Raw genomic sequence first — 15,736 nt, 5'->3', positions numbered from 1 at the left:
AAACCAAACTTGATGTGGAAATTGTTTCACTGTATATACATGCCGGGAGCTGGTCCATGCTTGCTGTTTCAAGGGACCTGGCATATATGGCATACTGTTCTTAATATGTTTGCTCACCTTCTAGGCACTATGTGTTTTAACCAAGGTCTCTGAGAAAGGTTGTTTCCCCAGGTAGGGATTTTCCCCTGAAGTTAGGGAGGGAATAAAACCTCTTAACTAAGTGCCAGGTGGGTAATTAATCACTTTAACTATGAACAATCATGCTTAAGCTACATAATCCTTACTCCCTGGAATGGAGATAAGAAACGCCCTAACCTTTGAAATAGAGATTGATAGGATTGGAATCAACTAGTATAAATACAGAACTAAGAAGACAGAACTTAGAAGACAGAACCTACACAGAACCTAGAGACAGAAGAACTTCACTGGAGAGAACATGGCAAAAGATCCTGGACTGAACCTGACTACAGAAATTGGCAAGAGAACCTGACTAGAACCTGGTGACTGGCTGGAGAACCTGGACAGAACCTGGCTGGAGAACCTAGCAAGGGAACATGGCTACAGAACCTGGCTGGAGAACCTGGAGAACCTGGCTGGAGAACCTAGCAAGAGACCATGGACACAGAACCTGGCTGGAGATCCTAAACAGAACTTCGCTGGAGATCCAGACCAGAACTTTGCTGGAGATCCTGGCTAGGCTGCTGATCAACTGAACGCTGTCTCAGTGTCATTCCTTCTTCGCCGACTCTGTCCACACCTTTGGGGACCCCTGGACCCGCTGGGGTTGGACCCCGGCATATACATATCATTATGTTATACATCTTGAACTAATACAATGTTATATTTCTATTACATCTCAGTAAAACTTGACAAAAAAAGCATTGAAAACTTATGTCCATACACAAACCTTTATATCGATGTTTATAACGTCCTTATTCATAGGGGCTTCACGTACATTGACACAATTAATCCTCACAATAAACGCATGAGGTAGATGCTATAATATTTTACAGATGAGAAAACTGAGCCACAGACTGCTTAGTAACTGTTTAGTAACAGCTAGTTACTGCCATCGCTATGATTTTGAATGGGAATTAACTGTTCAGCGAAAGCTTTTGAACAGGGAAAAAATAATTTACAGTAGTACCAGTTTCAGATCTTCATTGTGTCCTCAACAAATGCCTTTACTGGGGGAACTGCCTATATTTTTGTAGTGAACATAAAAGGTTGTATAAATTATTTTATTATATTTTCCTTAGGATCTTTTAAGCTTCTCAACTACAAGTTATTCAGCAAGATGGATTTCCAGTAAACAAACCACTCTAACAAACTGCCATATTTAATACATTTAGGTATATTGATGAATAAATGTTAAAAATTCTAGAGGAAAACCAAAGAAAAATATTGACAACTGAAATGGACACAGTGGTTTAATTCATAAAACAGAATGGTGCAAAAACATAGAATTAGATAATGTACAAAATTATAATATGAATTAAGTTTTTAAAAGGAAGGCAATATTAAATAAAGAAATGCAGCATAGCAACTAAACTGCCCTGTGTTGGCTACCTGAACCTGGGTTATTGGTCACCCATACAATTAGAGTGATAATTCCTATCTTTTAAGGTTGTTGTGAAGTTTCAAGATAATATGCATATATTTCCTAGAACCTAGTAGCACTAAAAAGGGTATTATTAGTAGTATATTTTCCAAGTAAAATATAGTCTTCAGAATTAATTGTCTTCTTTTCTGACATCACACTTGACAGTTTTATGAGTAAATGAGCAGCTGCTAAAATTAAATTACACCTTGCATTGCATAATACATTTTGTTGCTGAAAGCAGCAAGCAAAGAAATTCAGAATTGAATTGTGTTTAAAATGAAACTAGGAAAATTTTCTATTTGAAAGAATATGTGGGTTAATCTTTTTGAAAGTTAAGCATGCAGCTTTTGGATTTAGAATAATATCTCTGATATGTTGATAAATGTGAACTTTTAGATCAGTAATTTGTTTAAAACATGTCATCAATATGTCAATTTCTATGAACAATTATATTTACAACTCAGAACCTACAAACTTTAATTTTAAGGTTTGATATATTTTAGAAAAATTAAGTTGCTAATTTTTTCTGACTATAACTTAGCTTACTTTTTAATTATGAATAATTTATATCAAGAAGAAATTGGTCAGGCATTATGTTTGTTAATATATTGGTGACCCAATTTAAAATTTTAGGTACATCCTATAAGGACACATACGTAATATGGTAATCAATAAAGAAGTTTTAAAAAAATAAATGAATAAAATTTAGGTGCATCCTAAAGTCAATGGAAATCTTGGCCCATTAACTTATTTAAACTCAACAGTTACTTTCTATGAAAAGTGTGGTACATAATTTAATGCTTTTCAAAAATTTACACTTTTATTATGCATGATAAAAAGTAAGGCTTGAAATAAAGTGATATACATGCAACCTAGGATATTTGTATCATAAATATGAATTTTAGAAAGCGTGGCCTCTGGTTAACATGAGGCAACAGTGCCACCTTTAGTTACAATTCTATACCTACGTTTTGGTAAAAATTGCTTACTGAGACAGCTCTCACTTAAGAAAATCGGAATTGGAGAGTCTTGAGCTGGTAGTACTGTACTTAGTAATATTATCTGCTGTGATATGTAATTAGTGGTTTTGCAAAAAACACATATAAACTTTGTTATTCTCAGTTCAGGACTATGAAGAAACAAATCCATTTTTATATGTATATTCTTGTTTCTATTTACCAAAATGATTGTGATTGGTAAATGTATACTTTGTCTTAAACAAGTATGCTAGTTTGGAAATTACATTAATGTTCAAGTCCCAAGTAGTTTTAGCTCTTGGATATCTATATATCTATATCTATCTATCTATCTATCTATCTATCTATATATATATATAGATAGATAGATAGATAGATAGATAGATATACATTTATATAGATTTACATATATAGATATATATATGTAAAAGGCTAATATGCAAAGTGTCCCCTCAGGAGTTTGACTGGGAGATTGGGAGTTCGATCGCTCACTATGATGTGCGCTGACCACTAGGGGGTGGTGTGGAACATGGCAGGTGACCAGCGGTGGCAGCGTGGCAGTGGGACACTGAGGAAATGATGGAAGGAGGAGGTGGGGAGGCAGGGAGGTGGGAGAAACTGCACGGTGGCTGCACGCAGGTGGCAAGGGAAGGAGGAGGCAGGGAGGCGGGGGGGGGACCATGTGGTGGGGTTGTGCAGGTGGGGAGGCGGTGAGGTGGGGAGGCGGGGAACCTTATAGGCCCTGGTCACTGGCCAGGCCTAGGGAACCTATCCGTGCACGAGTTTCGTGCAACCGGGCCTCTAGTATAAATATAAGCATTGAATTTTAATAATAAAATCAAAATTACATTCCTGTAGTAAGTGTTATAATTCACTGAAGACTTCTGTCTATTGTATCCTGGATATGTGTAAGATAATGTAAGGGGATATCTAAAGGCATAATGCTAAAGATCCTTTCAAGCTCATTTTATCAACAGATCCTCCTTGGGCAGGTCCTCTCTGCAAGGGGTATATTAGTTTATTTCAGTGGTCATTTCCTCTTCAGCTCTTCTAATTACATGAATACACAATGTGGGGGTGGGGTCACATTTCTCATAGTTTTTGAACCAGTAGGATACTTATTCCTACCTCTTACTGATATATACACTCCCAACACAGGCAGATTCCCTATAAAGCTTTACCTATGAAAGTTAAACTACCTCATAATGAGTACATACTATAAGTTCAGCATTATAGTAGGTGAAACTAGGAATTTAAAATGCAGTATATAATGATACTCTGGCCTTTGGAGAACTTGTAAATCATGGGAGAAAAGGTTGCCATGCTGTATGCCATTAAAATGTGAAAATTGTCTTAGTCTATATATTAACAACGTAAGGAAAGAAGATGGTACACACCTGCTAGGTGGCGGACACTCTAGTAGATGCTCACTTATGTGAACTTGAATATTAGAATATGGTAATTTGAATAGAATCCAGACACTGAGACCTATGGATAAGAAAAAAGAGTTCCAGAAATACCTAATGGGCAGCTTGATAATCCATGTCATCTGACATTTGTTAACATCTTAAAATCCCAAGGCATACTAAGTATGATCCTATTTTTAAAAGATTATTTTAATCCCTGTAGGCTTGATGTCAGTTTCTCCCTTAAATAGAGGAAACTTAAACTCAAAGAATGTAATAAACCTACCAGAGTTAACCTATCCGCTGGATAATCAAGGATTCACCTCCAAGTCATTTGACTATTTGGCTGAAAGATTTTCTCTAGTACAACACTTCTCAGCAGCTGGAATTGCTGGAGAAAAGCAAGTCGCCCCTGTAAATGCATGGTGCTTACATTCAGTCCCTTTGCCCTCACACAGGAGGGTCTGCCCCCATTTTGAAAGTACCTAGTAACTGGCACCAAGTATCTGATAAGATCTGGATGCTTTACACTTACTATTTTACTTTGCTACTGGGGTGACTTACAAGACTTTTTGAAAGGGTCAAACATGTCCTTTAAACTTGTATTTGAATTCCGATTCAATTCTTATCATGTGGGAGAGTTACATAACCTCTCTGAACTTACCCTACTGGATGCTTCCCGAAATGAAAGAGAAAGAAACATAGTATGGATTCAACTAAAATTATTTGCTCCCCTGCTACTTGGCTATTTAGTTCTTAGAAGCAATAGAACATAAAAGGCAAACAACAACAACAACCAAACCCCTCGTGTTGAGAAAAGGTAATGATGCCTCTTAAATGTAAACCAGTGGTTTTTCTAAAGGTGGTCCTTGGACCAGCAGCCTCAGCACCCCTGGGAACTTGGAATGCTAATGTGGGGCCTCTACCTCAGACCTACCAAATCAGAAATGTTAGGAGTTCTACCAAGAATCGGTTTTTAAACAAGCCTTTCTGTGATTTTGATGCAGGCCAACATTTCAGAACCAGGCTTGCGAAGATAAATCCAGCCTCCTTGAATTCTAAATCATTGTTCTTCCTTTTAGCTCATCCTTCGCAACACTTGTTTTTAGCAAAAGGGAGTATTGTATCCATGGCTTAAAGTGTTTTTCTCCAGGCCATTTGAATCAGAAGCACTTGAGGCAGTTTTTAAAGTTGTACATTCCTGGGCCCATATCAGACAAAGCCATTGGAATCTCTAGGTTAGGGGTCCAGTATCTACATTTTATAGCTTTCTGGGTGATTGTTTTGTTCACTGAAATTGTGAATCACTGCATCGCTGTAACAGTTGAAGCTGGGAATTTAAAATGCAACCTGGAAATCTCTGGGAGCTGGATTTTGCGGGAGCACGAAGCTGAGGTGGTGGCGGTGGCCACCGAAGCTGGAGACAGCCCAGTTGTTTCATATGGGCTTGGGATGATGATGAGCTGGTGCTAGGCCACCTTTCTGTAGCAGAGGCAGCACGAGGAGACCGAAATCCATGGGCTCCCATTTCTGTACAAGCAGTGTTTCTTCAATCGCAAAGTTTTTGGTTGACAAAGGACACCAAAGAGCGAAGGAGAAAATGTATCCTCTGCAGCCTCTTACCTTTCATCCTGGGTTTCTAATAAAACGTGATTTTACTGCGTGGCTTCCGATAAATATCTTTGTCCTTCTTCAGCCGATACATTTTCAATGGCTTATCATCTCTACCCATATGCTTCATCCTCCTCTAACCTTATCTTTTTTCTTTCTGTGGTCTCTTATTTTTATTTATTTATTTTTTGCTTTTCTGCTCACAAGTTAAGTCAGTGCTTTTTGTTGTTGTTGTAGTTGTGGTTCTACTTATCACACTTAAGTGCTGAGCTACTTAGAATAGAATCTCACTTACCTCCACCGAGTTTTTTGCAATTCCATGCTTTTGTGACAGGGTCTCTATTAGAGAACTCTGAGAGGCCAAGCCTGTGTGAATTCGCCATTCTCTCAGGATTCTGCCCCAAACAACAAGCAGAGTTAACCCAGGAGGTTCAAATCCAGGAGAATAATGGAAATGACAATGTAAGGACTCCAAAAATTAGCTCTTCCTTAAAAAATCAATAAAAAAATGTGGCAGAAATAATCAGAATCAACATTTTCAGAACTTTGGAAATTAACAAATACTTTATTCAAGAAAAACAGCCAAATCTCTTTAAGAGCAGTGAGCTTTATGGTATTTTCATTTGCCCCCATCTCATCCCCTGGTCTCCAGCTCATGAGTAGCCTTAAAAACTAACAGCCTGTCTGCCTGGTGGGTTAGTAGCCACCAGAAAGAGTAGAATGGAAGTGGATCTCTTTTAAAGTCTCATTCCAAAAAATAAAACAAAACAAAACTGAGAAAAATTGTCACCAACAATTCTGCCTTTTGAGAAATACTAAAGAAAGTCCTTCAAGCAGAAATAGAAGAATACTGGGCAGTAAATTGTATCCACATGAGGTAATAAAATACACCATAAGAAAAAATTTAAAAATACTTAGAGATGAATAAAAAATATACCAAAACTAATGAAATGCAATGATACCAATGCTGAGGAAATTTGTAGCTATAAATGCCTATATTTAAAAAGAAAAATGTCCCTAACTGGTTTGGCTCAGTGGGTAGAGCATCAGCCTACAGACTGAAGGGTCCCGGGCTCGATTCCGGTCAATGCCCAGGTTGCGGCTTAATCCCCTATAGGGAGTGTGCAGGAGGCAGCCGAACAGTGATTTTCTCTCATCATTGATGTCTCTATCTCTCTTTCTCCCTCTCTCTTCCTCTCTGAAATCAATTTTAAAAAGAGATATATTTAAATAAAAATAAATAAAAAGTAAAATGATCTCAAATCAGCAACTTAAACTTCCATCTTAAAAAATTAGAAAACTAGGAAAAAAAGGAAACACTAAGACCAATTAAGCAAAAGAAAGGTCATAATAAATATTAAAGCAGACATGAATCAATTCAATGTTTTTCTGGAGATACTAGTCAAGGCAATTATGCAAGAAAATGAACTGAAAACATGCACATTAGAAACTAATTACATAACAGTGATGGTGTATAGCCTTATGGATATTTCAGAACCCACTGATTTATATCTTTTAATGGTGAGTTTTTAGTATGTGAATTATTTCTCAATTTTATAAAAGAGTCACAGATTTTTACAAAAGATCAATTTGTTTGCTTGTTTAAAAGAAAAGAGAACCCAAATGCCTTAGACTAACCACTTTTTCTTGAATTGCTCCCTTTGTTTCTACATGACATGATTTTATTGTTCTATCGTGACTCACTGGTTTCCATTTTATGTCTCCCTAGGTCATGGAGAGAGACATGAGGAATTAATTTCCTTGGGAATCCCAGATTCCCATTTTATTAGTGAGGGGCAAAAATCTTCAGGAACATCCAAAGCAACAAGGAAAGGCAAAGAAAAGTCTTCTGAGAGAGAAAAGACAGCCAAAGAAAAACAAGCACCTCGCCTTGAGTCTCAGGTGGGTGTGGCACTTTTTCTTATTGGAGTTACTTAATGCATTTAGGTTCATCGGGTCCCTCCTGGCCCATCGGGTCTCTGCTGAAGACAAAACTGTGAGAAATTCCACCTCCCTGTTTTCATCAGCCATCTAGATAGCTTAAGGACATTCCTTGAACACCTCCTGCAAGCAGCCTTCCCTGATTTAGTATCAAAAAGTATTAATTTAACTTTTAATATGTTAGACACTATTTGGGGCACCTGGGTTTCTAATATTACCATTACACACATCCCACTCTGAAAAAAATTACAGTCTGATGGAGGAGACGGTGCAGTGGTGGAAAGCATAGGTCCCTTATCTAGCTTCTTCCTAGAGGAGCAGAGCCCTGAACTGAGTCAATGAGCAAGGGCATGCTGGGGAAAAATCTAACAATTTTTTAAAAATTATTAAAGTATGAGATATGAAGCAGGAGGGGTAAGTAAGTATCAGATGGAGGAGAGCTTTTAAGCCTCATTAGAAGCTGGGACTCTTTTACAGCCCAGACATCCTTAACCCATATTCCTTCCAGGCCAGTTAGATAATTATAATGATGGGGATAAGAAAGATGTGGGTGAAAAAATTGAAGAGTGCAAGCACAGGCTTAAAAACATTCAAATTCAAGTTATTTGAACACTAACCTCAAAACAAAATACCTATGAGGGGTATCTCTTCCCATCATTTGTGATCATTGTTTAAGCTAAGCAGGGCTGGGGGGTCAGGAGTTTAAAATGTGTATTGCCATGGTCAGATTTTCATTGCAGATCCCTGATGACTTTTAAAGGTATGCATTTTAAGGGTGAAAGAATAGAGATGGGGAAACCATTCAGGAAGGTACCGCAGTGCTCCAGGTAAAAGAGTGTCAGATGTATTAGGTACAGGCCAAAGAAAGAAAGAGTAGGGCAAATCAAGAAATATCTAGGAAACACACAGGCTATGTAGTTATTCATCCAAAGTAGAAGAAAAGGAGCCAGAAAACATGGAGGATGTCTCCCAGGTTTCCAGGTGGATTAACTAAATAGGCTGTTAGTACCACTAGTAAAATGGACACTAAAGAAAAATGAACAAATTAGGAGACGATGACTCAGTTGTCCCAGACTCCACTTGTATCTCCAAGATTTCATTTCTTAGCTGTTGGAGTCTACACTACGCAACATTGAGAAGTAAATAAGCCATATCTGACTTCCACTGGGGGCAGGAGGGTGGCCCTGAGGCTTCTGCTCTTCTGTTTGTGTCAGAAGCCCAGCGATGCAGCCCATCCCCAGTCCATGTCAATGCAGGAAGAGGCGAGTCACCGCTGCTGAAGTGGTTACAGCCTGCCTCCCACAGTGCCAACGTCTTGTGGGAAAGTGGAGAAGCAAGCAACTGCTTTTCATGTGCTCACCTCCACATTATTGGATGGTAAGACACATTAGTCTACAAAGAGGATCTCAAACAAGCAAAATAACGTGTAAATAGACCAAAAATGCAGCACGCATTTGAAGCAGCACTGTAACTCTCTGAGCAACTATGGTTTAAGTATAGGGGCTTTGAAACTTAGCACTTCTGCTTTGCCAGGACTTACAAACGTGAGCATTCCTGCCCTATTTAAAAAGTACTGTGAACTTTGTTTCAAAGGCTGTTCTTGGCAATCAGAATGAAATGATTTTACATTTAGCTCAATGTAAGTCTAGTTCTTGAATATCTTTTTTTTAAAAAAGGTATCTGATAGTGGCTTGTTCAAACAGAGAATTGTTAAACAAACCATTGTAACTCTGAAAAAGACAGTGCTCAATTAGAAGAGCAGAGTTTTCCAGAAAAGGGAAGCCACACTGTAGATGAAGATGAAGATACAGGGAACAAAGTCTCTTTCATTACACAAATAATTGAACCACAAATTTTGGAGAGTCATTCTACTTTTTACCAAATCATATTAATTCATACTTCAAATGTGAGGCTAAAATGTCCCAAAGAAAATAGACATTCTCAGGACAAATGAGAAATTGAAGATAAAAGCACTGAAGAAGGGAAATGCCCTTCTGCGGATATGGGCCATGTGGGTGTCTGGACTGATAAGGAGCTTGGCTCTCTCAGAACCTTCTTGGTAGACTGACCACAAGTGGGCAGGTCCCAGTGAGACATCTGAGGCTCGTCCAGTTTCCCTTAAACGAAGTACTGCTAACTTTCTCATCACACTGACGGGGTCCAACCTTGAGCAGGTGGTTATGTTGGTGGACTTTTCTCCACATGATTCAGTGAGAAGTCAGTCAGAACAGGAAGTGGCAATGAAAGCTGAGTAGGCTGTAAGCAAAGACAGAAACACACAGGAGAAAAAGTGTTTATCTCTTCAACCAGGAAAGATGGTGAGCATTAGTACTGATGACAGAATTTGGGTGTTAGTTTAAGCCTTAGGGACATCTGACCCAAAGCTCTACATCAGCAGGGTTGAAAATTTGACTTTTCATCTTCTAGAGTTTCCTGAGGGAAAAGGAGTGGCTGCCAAGGAGAGAATTATGCCATACTTTTTACTTGAGACAAATTAAGGATGACACTCTTCAGACAGCAATTAGAGAAATGTTGGCCTTAATTGGCTGCATGAATCCATTAAAAGGAAGAGGAATCCTAATTTGAGCAATTGATGCTGTAGGAACAAGGGGTGTGGTTGCTCTTCAGACACAGCAAAAAGAAGCTGAACTGACTCAGGAGCCAATTCACCAGCTCATTAATTGCATTTGTGGTGTAAGACAGGGGCCATCTGAGCTTTCCTGTTTGGATTGTTTCACATGTCCTTGCATAAATGTGAAGAACGTCACATAAAATTGGGGTCAGGTGAGGTTTCACAAAATGTCATTGTTGGAACAGTCAAAATGACTTGGAGCCATGTGCTTTATGATAGGCAAATGTGGGGACATACTCTTAAGAACAGAATTGGATACGTACTGATTATTAAAGCAGCAAGAAATCCCCCACGTCCTACAGTAGCTACTAGTAAGTACCATGGTAAACAGAGGGATAATGCCAACAGCTTTTGTGTTCAGGCACTATGATCATTTTCTTGCAATCAACTCTTACCATGTGGGAGGCTGCTGTTATAAAACGTAACAGGCCATTAGAGTCTCATCTGCTGCTTTGCAGAGTGTGCATCTGGGAAATAATCTTCCTCAAGGTGGAGGATTGATTCTGTACAACCCCTCAGCATTAGTAATGAATGACTTAGATGTCCTTGGCCAGATGTCCCATTAGAATGCATAGCAAGCCTGGGTATTGGACATCATAAGAGTAATATAAGAAATACTATGGCATACACAAGCCTGGAAACCAGCCTATCTAATGATATCAACAGTGCTACAGATACAGAAAAAGGTCTTCTGACAACTATTTTAGCTTCAGTCCTGTAATGCTGAAAACATACCTGTAGATGAAAGTCAAAATGAAAAGCTGGATCAGCTGCAGTTGAAAGGTTGAAGTATGTAGAAAGAAATAAAGGAAAAAAAAGAAAAAAACTTTGCAAAAATATTGAGCCAAGAAAAACCAATTCTGCAAACATCAATGATTGGATAAACCTAAAAACTGGCATATATGAAACCTTACATTCTTTGCAAAATTCTGATGAATATATATGTGCAGTCTCAAAAATGAAAGGCTGTTCAGTGGCTCCACCGAACTTAATAAGGAATTATGGGATTCAGCAAAAAAGTTACCATTGAAATGCTCGTGAATTCTGGGGAATCCTAAAAAAGCCAGTGCTTGGACAATTTATATGCTGGGTTCCAAATTTCATATGGAAATTAGGTTTTTATGACATTAATAATTAACTAAGCTTTAGGAACCTTAATATTTTGCTAGTTGGTTTTAGTTGATATTGGTATTATGTTGTTTGTTGTTTTAAAAAGTATTAATGTATGTGCCAGACAGCAAACTGAAAACTATCATATTATACTTTGTATTTTTGTTTTAGTCATCATAATCATGTGAAATTTATGCCATCATTGATTTTGTTTCAGATGGAAAAGCTAATTTCTTCTTAAATTTACATTGCTTATGTTTTTACTAGCATTTAGATTATTTTACAATCCAAATGCTGTCTTTTCCTCTAATATCATCTAAACAGATGTGGGATAATAATTTTTTATCTATCAAAGGATGATTACATTTGAAATATGAAAGAATTAGATGCAGTTTTCACTTCAAAGCTTACTTGTTTCAACAGTTTGGCTCAAAAACATTGGTGGAGTTCCAATCAACTACTTCCCTCCCTTGAAACTTCAAGATAATGCTGTATGTTAACTTTTCTAGATGAAGCTCCAGTTTTTTGTTCACTGTTATAAAAGCAATCCTTTTAATTCATTGAAAAAATATCCCTTTCATTAACAAAAGTAAAAAAAACGACTGCAATTTAAAATAGACAAACTTAACTCAGTCTATAAATTCGTATAAGACATGTGGCCTTCCCTTACTTCTTCATAGTGTTCTCTTCCCTGATCAAAACTTGATCCCAGAAAAGCTTCTGATAAACTCATATATCCAGAAATATAAAATATAGTACAGTTCATGTATTGTGTTTTAAAAGGAAGAAATTTTTAAAAATCTAATTTTGAGATTTATGTTCTCATCAGATTGTTAGGAGAATATTGTAAGGAGCAAGGAGGTCTTTTTGGGAACATTAAAACCAAACTGAAAATTTTATTTAGTGGCCTCCCCATACCCACTTCCCCACCTGCATTATGGATAATTATGGATACGTAACATTGCATCAGTCTTATCTAAAGTGCCTATGAACCACATCAGATTCAAGCCTCTCACTGGATCAGGCAGACACCAATGAGCCTCACTTATCTGGACACTTTTAAGTCCTATGTCAGTGTTCTCCCAGCCTAAGGCCCATGAAAGTGACCTTACAAAACATCAAAATGTTAACTTTCAAAATGAATATATATCCAGTAAAATATCCAGACTTGGAAATGATCAATTATTCCTGCTCTCATTTTTTCTGCAGAGATGCTGTAAGCCTAACAGTAATTTAGAGATTTTTGTTTAGTGTTTAGGTAAATTTTACATACAGTGAAATGCAACAACCTTAAATATATAATTCAGTGAGTTTTGAAAATTGCATTCACCATGTAACCCACATCTCAATCAAGATATAGACAATTTCCATATTCTTAGAAATTCCCTCAAACCTCTTTGCAGTGGATTCTGTCATCCTCATACTTCATCCCAGGCAACAGATTGACCTGTCCTATAACATCATACAAATGAGTCATGCAAGAAGTTTTCTTTTGTGTTCAATTTTATCTCAGTATAATGTCAATCTGTAAGATTCAGTTATACTGTGATGTATATCAATTTGTTTATTCATCAATCAACAGTTATTTATAGTGTTTCTTTTCTTTTTTTTCTTTTTTTTATTATTATGAAAAAGGCCATAATGAATGTTCTTGTCCAGGTCTTTTTGTGAATAAATGTATTCATTTCTCTTGGGTAACTACCTAATAGGGAAATTATGGACCATAGGGTTAAATCTGAACCCTTTTGAAAGAAGGAAAACATCTGACCCAAAGGTTTTTCTCTTCTTTTATCAGATACCCACTGCACACTCCCAGCAAGAAGACCCAAATAAACCCTACTGGATTTTGAGGGTTGTCACTGAACATAACGAAGCGGAATATCTTGAAGTGAAAAAAGATACAGAACGAGCAGATGAGATCCGAGCTATGAAGCAAGCCTGGGAGATGGCAGAGCCAGGAAGAGCCATCAAGGTCTCTTGAATTTGTGGAGTTGTACTTTTCCTTTCTGTTACTCGGCATGGTTGGAAGAAAGAGCCATGTTGGTGAAACCACATAGTCTTTCCTTCAGGAATGGCATCTGGAACTTTCTCAGACATTGATTCGATGTTAAGACCACATTTGGACACACTGTCCTGATACCCTGATGACTTGCAAAAGCAAAGCATATAATGGTGCCATGTGTTAACCTGTGGGCGACCTCATTCTTTTACATAGCCTAGGCTTAATGCTATCTCTCCTCCCAACTAAGACAGCCTACAACTGCTTTCATGGACTTTGAACAGCCTTAGGCAGATAAAAACCATGTGCTGCTGCCTGTGGTATAGTATATACAGGGGTGTGCAAAAGTAGGTTTACAGTTGTAGTACAAATAAATAATACAATAATTCATAAATAACAATACAAGAATAAACTCTGTTTCACATATTCACAACTGTAAGCCCTCTTTTGCCCCCTAGACCTCATGTCTCCCTCTCCCTACATTTTATATAAGAATCATTGCCATAGTGAAACAGTATTATTTGTGTGTGTTTCATGTCCCAACTCAGGGTAACTGAGAAAGATGAAAGCTATTCGGAATCAGGAGACGTGGGATTTCAGTGCATTAATTTTCAGACCACTTCTTCATTAGTTCTCAGAAATGGCTGTCAAAAACATGGATGGTTTAGAAATTGAGTTTATTCGATAATTAACAAGAGCCAGCCTGGTCCCAGCTGCCTCAGTCATTCACATTTCCCTGTGTTTTCTGTTTTTGTTTGGTTCTTGAGTACCTTTAAGATGTCTGTACTGTGTGTTGATCATGTTTGTTCCTTAGGCTTATCAGGCTCGTCTGCATTACCTCAGCCGGTTCATTAAGAAAACACCCGATGGCGAGAGCATGCCTGGGACTGTGTCTCTGTCAGAAAGCCTTTTGCGAGGAGAAGAAGGTCAGTGAGCCTGCCCCCAAGGCCTCAGGGCCGTAACCCCTTCGAAATGACAGGCAGCAAGTCATGCTTGGTAAAAAGAAACCATGTCAGGATCTGTTTTCTTATGGATTATGAAAAGTCACATACAATCCTATAAAAGATAGATATTTATTTCTTTTTCACCAAGCATATGTTTATGTTTCCCATCAAGTGGATATGATTTTCTCCACTGACTGAGAGATGAAACGAGATATAAGGGTATGGCCTGGCTAGAAGTAGCAGTATGCAAACTTGAAGATAGACATCCTGCTATAAATCTGGCACCTTTTCTAATCACCACAAACATGAATAATGGCAGTTAAGAATCATAGCTATAAAGTCAGTGATTGCCTTGGACATGGAACTGTGAAATGCTAATTATTTTAATACTCATATCAGCCCATTGATATATAATATTATTCTCAACTTACCAATAAGGACAAAGACCTATAATTATTTCCTCAGTAATTTACTAAATTCACAAGATAGCCAGGAACAAACCCAGCATGCAGACAGAGCCCTCCATCAGCCCATGTGTCTGGTATTTTCTTACCAATATGTGGTTGCTTCATTTACATCCCAAAACATGCTTTCCTACTCGCACATCTTCAGGAGAATCCTATCTAATAATAGACAAACATGGTAATTGACCATACCTTCACCACACCTCCTATTGGCTAATCAGTGTGATATGCAAATTAACTGCCAACAAAGATGGTGGCTAATTTGCATATTTCAGGCAGGGCAGGACACTGGGAGCTGCCATCCAGGCCCCCGTGTGTGACCCCAGGAGCCCCTGGAAAACCGGGCCGCCAGCAAGGCGGCCCCTCGGGACCCAGGAGCCGCCCTGCCTGCGGCCCGTGATCCTGATCACGATCAGAAAGCCAGGCCACAGGCAAGGCGGCACCCCGGGACCCAGAAGCCTCCTTGCCTGTGGCCCGTGTTGGTGATTATGATCGGAAAGCTGGGCCGCAGGCAAGGCGGCCCCCTGGAACCCAGGAGCCCGTCGGGGAGGTCTGCAGGCGAAGCAGTGATCAAGCTATGAGGGGGATGGTGGGGGGTCGAAGGAGCTACAGGAGCAGCTCTGGCTGGAGACTGAAGACTCCTGCCAGAGCGAAGAGCAAAGACTGAAGGCTCCAGACGCAGCGAAGACTATGTCCAGAGCGAAGATGGAAGGCGGTGGCCAGAGTGAAGGTATGGGTCCCAGGTGCCAGAGGAAAACTGGTGCTGGCAGCCAGGGGAAAGAAGGCCTATTGCACGAATCTTAAAAATATTAAAAAATTAAAAAGTAATAAAATATTAATTGAAATGTATCTGCATTACATGAAAAATCTTCTAATTGCTTCTAGCATAATTTATTAAATTGTGCTAAAATTAACAAGGGTTCAATTAAAAAATACCTTAATTCTAAATGATATAATAGAAAATATATAATAGTGCAGTTATAAGCACTTATCTGAAAATAAAAATTTAAAGAAGTGAATTTAAAGAAGGGATCAGCCAAAGAAAATAT

At 38.4% G+C, this 15,736-nt stretch overlaps 1 protein-coding gene across 1 annotated transcript in view; it reads left to right on the top strand.

The window, feature by feature from the left end:
• ADGB (androglobin) overlaps nt 1-15,736 on the top strand; it is a gene marked incomplete at its 5' end in the record, with an annotated part of 122,874 nt that overhangs the window by 90,405 nt on the left and 16,733 nt on the right. Inside the window, 3 exons of the mRNA XM_081093567.1 lie at nt 7,327-7,499; nt 13,076-13,252; nt 14,094-14,205. Coding sequence (XP_080949693.1) covers nt 7,327-7,499; nt 13,076-13,252; nt 14,094-14,205 — 462 coding nt within the window. The remainder of the gene's footprint in view (nt 1-7,326; nt 7,500-13,075; nt 13,253-14,093; nt 14,206-15,736) is intronic.

This window comes from Myotis nattereri (assembly GCF_964212035.1).
Source record: "Myotis nattereri genome assembly, chromosome: 6".
NCBI classification, from domain to species: domain Eukaryota; kingdom Metazoa; phylum Chordata; class Mammalia; order Chiroptera; family Vespertilionidae; genus Myotis; species Myotis nattereri.
The sequence above is the reverse complement of the archived record's forward strand: the minus strand, read 5'-3'. Positions and strand labels throughout refer to the sequence as shown.